The sequence below is a fragment of the Triticum dicoccoides genome, chromosome 1A, assembly GCF_002162155.2.
Source record: "Triticum dicoccoides isolate Atlit2015 ecotype Zavitan chromosome 1A, WEW_v2.0, whole genome shotgun sequence".
NCBI lineage: Eukaryota > Viridiplantae > Streptophyta > Magnoliopsida > Poales > Poaceae > Triticum > Triticum dicoccoides.
Window position 1 is genome coordinate 39,014,658 of NC_041380.1, and position 8,580 is coordinate 39,023,237.

Genomic DNA, 8,580 nt, shown 5'->3' on the forward strand with positions numbered 1-8,580 from the left:
GATGTTTTATCCTCCGCAATGCCGAACTCTTGTTTGGCTTGCTGAGATGATGATCCGAAGAAGTTGAGCTTGGCTCAACAAAGTGACGACGTGTCTAGCAGGTCGGCAGCCTTGGAGCAATATTGCCAGACTGTTTTGACACCAGCATGATGATGAAAATGACCTCAGGGGAGGCTTAAAATTTTACGGGCACGTGTTTAAAAACAACGCACAATACTCTAGAAGAGAGCTCCTCTAACAAGGTTGTCCAATATCACGTTCATAAAGAAACATGAATTCGGGTCGGATCCGTATTCGCGCAGAAAATAGATCCGAAAATTGGTCCACTCATCGGAAGGTTCCCGGAGTTTGAACGGTCGGATCGAGCTGAAATTTGGAGGGGCCGTAGATATGGGAATTCCACAGTAGATGAACGGTTGGATCTTCCAAAGGACCTCTGAGCTGGGCTCTGGAGATCATGCTCTAAACTCGTCCAGATTCCCGTCCAGATTTGACAGGGCTCTGGTAATATCGTAGATTGTCAGAGATTCCTCCATCGAAACTCGACGAAATTTTGCATGGTTGTTGTATACTCAATTCTGCACAATTCCACCAAAGGGATCGTCAAGGCGATGCTCTAAGAGGTGGTGGCAGCGGATACAAGTTCGTTGTTCGGAAAAACAGCACGGTCACCCGAGGGCAATGTTGATGTTGAGCCCCCGAGGCCCATGGATGATTTCTCCATGATCTTGATAGAGATTGGAGTTGATGTTGACGAAGGCCCTCGTCCGAACATGACGATCGGAGGCAGGGCACAGTCCTTGGTCAAGCCAAGGTGACCAGTCGAGCCGGTGATGAAGATGTCGACGTCCCAGTTAATCTACAGACGAGCCATCGATCCTTTTGCCGATCACACAGCGGAACTCTCAATGAAAGCACCAATGTCGGTGTCAAAACCGGCGGATCTCGGGTAGGGGGTCCCGAACTGTGCGTCTAAGGCAGATGGTAACAGGAGGCAGGGGACACGATGTTTTACCCACGGTTCGGGCCCTTTTGATGGAGGTAAAACCCTACGTCCTGCTTGATTTATTCTTAATGATATGGGTATTACAAGAGTTGATCTACCACGAGATCGGAGAGGCTAAACCCTAGAAGCTAGCCTATGGTATGATTGTTATATATGTTCTATCGACTAGCCTGGCCTCGGTTTATATAATGCACCAGAGGCCTAGGATAACAAGAGTCCTAACCGAATACACCGGTGGGGAGGAGTCCTTGTCTTGATCACCAAGTCTTGTGGAATCTTCCATGTGTGCGGAAGCTGTCCAAACTGGCCCATGAGTATACGACCATGGGGTCCTCGGCCCAATCTAACAGATCGGGAGACGACGTGTTGAGTACCCCCTAGTTCAGGACACCGTCAGCCGGTTCATGATGAACCGATACTAAAGGGGGGGACGTTTAGTCCCTGCTCTTTAGTGCCGGTTGTGGAACCGGCACTAAAGACCCTTACGAACCGGCGCTAAAGCCCGGTTCTGCACTAGTGTATTAAGCTGCTTTCAGTGATTCGTTAATTATATTGTCTTGATAAGTAATCTCCCCACCAAAACTATTTTAGCCATCCTCAAAGTGCAGTTTTTTTAAATTAAAGTTGCTTGAGAATCAACCATGAAAGAATTTGTTTTAAGCCAAACTTGTATGTGTTCTCTGTGTGGTTAACGTTTCTTTCTTGTTTTGCATTCATGTGCTTATTGCGACTAGGATAGAAAAATGGCCTCTGATGAAAGAATAGAAAAAACAACCTGGAGTCGCTCAACCCGGAGGCTGCCTAACGCGGATTCTGAAGTCTTAGGCTTTGCACGGGAGACAAACAAGAGAGCAGTTAAACGAAAGTGCTATTATGCTCCCGAGCACATGTGTGCTCGTTATCTGCCCCGTCCACACGCAGCGAGATCCTCAAAAAGGGACGTATAGGCCTAGGTATAGTTGGCGTATTATTAATTTCTGCATGGCCCATGGCCCACATCTGACTACCAAGCAACATGACGCCGTAAGGCTATATAGGACCGGCTCAGACGTCAGTCACGAAATGGGCCATGAAGGCAGAGATTCTGGACTAACGGAGCACTGCCAACCCATTTATTTACTAGTAACTTTCCCTCTCGTTAGGGTTTTGTTCCTCCCGGGGCGATCTGCCGCCGTCGAGACTGCTGGTTTCCCTACCTTGTCCTCCTGCCACCGCAAGGTGCGATCGATCGAGGGGCTCTCCTCTTGGGGGATCGCTCGGGTGGGGGGGCCGGGGTTTTTTTGGGTTCTCGCAAACAAGGGCCGACTGATTCTCATCGTTCGGGTTAGGATTCTGGAAGATGTCTTCGAGCGCAGCCAAAAACACATCGGCGGCTGGCTCATCGGAGACAGAGGATGTGAGGATGATGATGGAGGAATTGGGATTGAAGGGGGAAGATCTGGATGATGTAGTTTTCGACGAAGACCAGGCCCCCCGGAGGTGGCCCGATGGCTGGCTATCGCTAGGATTCACTCGGAGAAAACTTACAGCCAGTATTGGTTCTTTCACAACATGAGAGCAGCGTGGGATCTCGCGCAAATGGCAAACTTCAAGCCGCTGGAAGATAACTTGTACACCATCCAATTTTCTTGCTTGGGGGATTGGGAGAGGGTCATGCAAGAGGGACCATGGCACTTCAGAGGAGATGCGGTAATCATCAAGCCGTACGATGGGGATGACACAAATTTCGGTTGAGGGATCTCAAGCCACTTAATGTATTTTTATGAAAACCCCCTAGCAACAGTTAGTTATATAACAGAATTTTTGCAGCAACCACCTCAAATGGGAGCGACTATGATAGAAAAACGGCCTCTGGTGAAAGAATAGAAAATTTCAATATAAGCCATCATATTGGAACTGGATGGCACAAATCTTTATGGAGAGAGTCGTACTCATAACTACACGCTTATGTGCAAAAGGACCCTCCCTTATAGTTATATTTCTACCCAATTTCCTTCTTCTTCCTCCGCAGTGTGTGCACATTCCCGAAATTTCCCAAACCTAATGGAGTTACAGCCCCCTTCGAGTCCCTCTTGCTTGCCGATGGCCACTGCGATTGCGGTTCAGATCCGTTGCCAAGCTCCATCCCTGCGTTGTGCAACTCGCGTACGGCAAACCAATGGTGTGTTCTCTGCCTCCTCCCCTTTCTAGATCTAGCAGTAGCTCGGCGGTGCCGGCAACTCGGTGCTGGGGTCCTCGCCTCCTTTCCCTCCCATGCTCATCCTCAAGTTTTTCTTCTCCGCAGTGCTATGTCATCATTGAAATTTCTTGTTAATTGATGGTGAGGCAGTGATACACATATGATTGACAAGGAAACTTGCAAGGCTTGATGTTGTTAACATGGATTGGGGTCATATTAAGCTGCTTTCAGTAATTCACTAATTCTTCGTTGTTTGATTTGCCCGTCGTATCTCTAACAGTAAGACCGATGAGGCTGCCATTCATGCACCGGTCTACTCCCACTGTCCCATATTAGTTGTCGCTCAAACGGATGTATCTAGCACTGAAATACATCTAGATACATCCATTTCAGAGACAACTAATATGGAACGGAGGGAGTAGCATAGACGCGACAATGACCAGGGACTATAATAACAATAGAAGAAGATAAAATTCTCCTTTTCTGCAAAAAAACCCAATGTGACATCAATCTTCGCGCCACACTCGGGCAAGTTAGAGCATCTTCAGTCGCGCCCCCAACAGGCCTCCCCAGGCCACTTTTTCGGCGCCGACGCGGAAAAAATGCCCCAGTCGCGCCCCTAGGACGCCGAAAATCGTCGGTTCGGCCCTTTTTTCCGCCTGGCGGTCACAGGCCGAACCCGGCGCACTAGGGAGCAGTTGGGGGCTCCGGCGCAAGGGAAAAGCATGGCTGGCCCACACCGTCAGGGGAAAAGTCAAGGTTTTCTTCCCCGACTCGCCTCCCACCCCCCGCGCTCTCGGCCACTAGTAGCTATATCCCGGCGCCGCCCGCCGCCCTACACCGCTAGATAGCCATTCCCCGCCGGAAAAATAGCAGCGCTTCGCCGCGGCAGCCCCTCCAATAGCAGCTGGGCGTTTTCGGCCGCGAAGGCGCGGTTTAGCAGCGGGTACACGCCCACCGAGCGCAAGGTGTTTGGTGATTTGATTGCCTCGGTGATGGACTCGGATGACGAGGAAGCGCTCGCCGCGCTGCTGGAGGAGGAAGCCGAGGCCGACGTACAGGAAGAAGAGCATCTCATGGTCCTCGCCGCCCTCGCCTAGCTGCTGGCGAGCAATGAAAAGCCGCGGCGAGGTGGCTCGGCGCCTGGGCGGGTGAAAGCAAAGAACCGGCATCGTCTCGAAGGCTATTGCATGCTCTACTCCGACTACTTCACCGATGCTCCACTTCACGGCGAGAAAACATTTCGGCGCCGTTATCGGATGAGCCGAAAGCTCTTCCTCAGGATTGTGAATTCCATCCGGAAGTTCGACAACTACTTCAAGTGCAAGATGGATTGCACCAGCGCTCTTGGATTCACCTCCATCCAGAAGTGCACGACAACGATGATGATGCTTGCATATGGAGCTCCCGGTGATTCACTCGACGACTATGGGCGCATGGCCGAGTCCACCAGCATAGAGTGTTTCTACAAGTTCTGTCGGGCAATGATGGCAGTGTTTGGACCACAATACTTGAGAACACCCAATGCGGAAGACACTGCTCGGTCCTAGCACAGAATGCAGCAAGAGGATTTCCTGGGATGCTTGGAAGCATCGACTGCATGCATTGGAAATGGAAGAATTGTCCATTTACTTGGCAGGGGATGTACAAAGGCGCCAAAGGCGGTTGCAGTGTGGTGCTTGAGGCGGTGGCCACACAGGACCTTTGGATTTGGCACTCCTTCTTTGGTATGCTAGGAACTCACAATGACATCAACGTGCTGCAGTGCTCTCCTGTCTTTGCCAAGCTTGTTGAAGGTCATTCTCCTCCGATGAACTTCGAGATCAATGGACGGCACTACAACAAGGGGTACTATCTAGCTGATGGCATCTATCCGAGATGGTCGACATTTGTGAAGACGATCTCAAACCCTGTGCCAGGAGGCAAGAACGCCTGGTTTGCGAAGGTTCAGGAGGCTTGCAGGAAGGATGTCGAGAGGGCATTTGGTGTGCTCCAATCTCGATTTACTGTTGTCCGGTACCCCGCTCAGACCTGGTCGAAAGATCAAATGTGGGAGATTATGACTTGCTGTGTCATCTTGCACAACATGATTATCGAGAGCGAGTAAGAAGACCCAGTGTTTGACACTGAACCATACTACAGGCAGGGTCCTCTAGCCGAAGTTGATCACCAGCTACCGGCAACCTGGACTGCCTATCTCAGTATGCGTCAGGAGATCCGAGACCCACACGTGCATCATCAACTGCAGCAAAATCTGATAGAGCATCTATGGAGGCTCAAGGGCGACGCCGGGCGCGACGTGTGATGAAATTTGAGTTTTTATTTGTTGAACTATATAATTTGTATTGAACTATTTGTTGTTGTACTATTTTGTTGAAGTATTTGATATTTTTGTGATGAAATATGTGATAAAAAAATTATGTGCATAATTGAACGCCGAACAACGGCGAACCACGCCAAATATGGGCCTATTGTCGCCCATATGGGTCATTTATTCGCCGAAATAGGGCTGAAAAATGGGCCAATTTCGACGCCTGGGGGCGAAGACTGGTCGCGAAACCGCCCCAGCGCCAATTGCATCGCCGGCTCGCCCCCAAGGGGTGATTTTATGCGTCCTGGGGGGCGAACGGCTGAAGATGCTCTTAGACCTAGTGGCAGAGCCAACGTCCTTGACAATGGGTGTAGGTCACTAAAATCTTAGTTTTTTACTCAATTTTTCTCTAATTTCTTGATGTATGGTGTATTGTCTCATTCTCCACCGTGTGATTATGATCAAACGGCCGCTAGCTTCCCTGCTTGGACACATTGACCACGTACGCTGGGCCGTCCCGTCTCCCCCAGCCGGAGGAAGCTTCCAGAACCTTCAGCCGGAGCAACCGAGCGCGAGACATGGTGGTGCTGCACGTGAAATCGTCGACCTCCTCCTCGTCCCCATCCCCGTCCCCGCCGGAGGTAGAGGAGGAGATGGAGTTCCTGTACGAGTGCGCCGCCACTGCCGCCGTCGCGGACGTGGCGGCCGCGCTCGCGGGCACCGCCGGCCTCCAGGCCCGCGTCCTCTCCCTCTGCCGCCGCCTCCGAGGCGAGTGATGAAAGTTCCCGACGCCGCGTCGCGCTAGCCGCTGCCTGCCATGGATGAGCGGATCGAATTCGGACTGACGCGCTCATGTTTTTGTTGCGGTTGCAGAGAGGTGCCCGAGCGGCGAGCTGGAGAGGGCTCTTTCGGAGGCCGAAGCCTACGCCTCCAAGGTAAAGTTTCTCGACTCGTTTCAGTAGCTGCTCAACTCAGATGCCTGGATTTGTTCCAGTTCTGTCGATTTGTTTGTGGGAGATGCCTGGATTTGTTCCAGCTCTGTACCTTTGAGAGCTTCAGGTGTGGATCGATGTCGATAGCTAGTACAATTGATTGAGCGCATGAGGCTTACAACTGAGCTTCATGAAGGGGGGGGGGGATTGTAGACATGTGTGATTTTGTTACTTGTACTACCCCTGCCTACTGGTGTGATGAACTAACTTATGCTGCTGCTGCATCATTCATGTACGTTGTACTGAATTTACTGAAAAGGATGATAAGCTGAGGTTGCACCAGCCAATAAGAATTAATGAATTCTTTTATTTTTTGTAAATTTTTTGTTGACACCGAAACATGGTTTGTTTTAATGGAGCTTAGTGTATGGGAAGTGTCATGTGTGTATACTTGTGAATGAACCGGTGCCGCTACTGTCTATGGCGCTTTGGCATGCAGTTTCAAGGGCTTGCAGACATTTGTTACATTAACAAGCGAAACCATTGATTTTTTGGGTCTGAATAACGATCATTTCAGAACTTTTATTTAGTATTCAAGAAAATGGAGATGATGAAAAGCTAGCTTCTGCTATGTCACAGACCATCGACAGTTGCTACATAAAGGCCGCTGGATTGGCCTAGAGTTTCTTAGCGCGTTTCTGCGTTTGCTTATTTAGTAGCCAAAACTTTCTTGTTTTAGAAGTCTTGTACATTGGTTTGACTTCCCTCTCAGCTACATCGTGTAATAATTGTTTCTGAACATGCCCATGTAATTTGTTTGGTTCTTGGTCAGTGTTTCCAGTTTGGGAAATGAAAGCTAAATTAGCCCTTGCCTTATTATCAATCAACCAAAATTCTTTAAGAGTTGATATATCACGATAGTGCTTGCTGGAATGTTTTGGTTGAAGAGTTGAGATCTATCTGAATCTTATTCCAGGTACAAGTACGTCATAACAAATTTGTGTCCCCTCGTGCTCTAAGGGAACATATCAAGAATATTGAAAAGACAGCTGCTAATGCTCTACCAGACACTTCGGAGGCCTTATGTCCGCAACATCCAAAATCAGGTAACGCGAATGAGTTTAGATACCAAAGATGCAAATTTGCGAAAACTGTAATGTAGATACAGTATTCCTGGAGAAAGACTGAATTCCACAATACATAGGTTGTTCTGTATATTTCCTGGTCTCAGTGAGCTCTCTGAATCTCTTAAAAACTGTAATGTAGATACAGTATACCTTTATTAAACTTGACAAAGTTTCCTTTAGAGTTTAAATTCATTTCTCCATTTTCTCTGGAACACGGGATATCCTCTTCTTAGTATTTAATTTGTTCTTGTAAACAATATCCAGATGAAAAGCGTGACAGCATACAACTTTGGTGGGCTGGAAAAGAGCTAGCTATGGATAAGAAGCTATCTGACTATATTGGTGTTAATGACAAAACAAAGGTAACACACAACTGTATTGCCCATGACATTTGCTTCAGTTTGTGATTGATTTTTTTATTAACATTGTATTAATCTATGCAGATTGTCATCAGGCTAAGCCTCCCAACGAGCCTTTAGTGTGGTCCTGTCGGTCGTTGATATTGCCTGGTGCTCCCTCTGTATCAAAATACAAGACGTATTTTTATACTCCCTTTGTATCAAAAAAGAGTATCGAAAAACGTCTTATATTTTGATACAGAGGGAGTAGTGAATTTTTCTTTTGAGTAGTATATGCATTTATGCAAATTAGGCACATGTAAGTTGTTTTTCATTTTCGTGAGAAAACAAACAGGCACCATCTTCAGCTTCATGTACCAATGGACAACATGTATCAACAGGTTAAAACAATCACAGTATAATCACTGAATGTTTCATTGTACAATGTTCAAGGTATTTCTGGGCATCAAGCTGCGAGTGAGTAATACATTTGATCATGATTCAACTCTGTGTGTGCAATAAGACTAGCTAAGAGAGAAAATTGCATTTCCTGCTAAATGATCATCACTCGTATGATCTTTGAAGCTGGGAGTATGCAATCTGGTGGTAGACAAACTCATTGTGCAAATTGCTTGTTATTCAGAATGGTGCCCTGATTATGTTTTCTCGTGTCCAGAGAAGTATTCC

At 48.0% G+C, this 8,580-nt stretch overlaps 1 protein-coding gene across 1 annotated transcript; it reads left to right on the forward strand.

Annotated features, from left to right (window-relative positions):
- Positions 1–5,981: 5,981 nt before the first annotated feature.
- Positions 5,982–8,378, forward strand: LOC119357101 (cilia- and flagella-associated protein 298-like). Its single transcript, XM_037624123.1, has 5 exons — positions 5,982–6,264; positions 6,370–6,431; positions 7,405–7,534; positions 7,820–7,917; positions 7,999–8,378. Exons 1-5 carry the CDS (start codon positions 6,075–6,077, stop codon positions 8,032–8,034), a joined length of 516 nt encoding a protein of 171 aa, XP_037480020.1. The 5' UTR covers positions 5,982–6,074; the 3' UTR covers positions 8,035–8,378.
- The last annotated feature ends 202 nt before the right edge of the window (positions 8,379–8,580 follow it).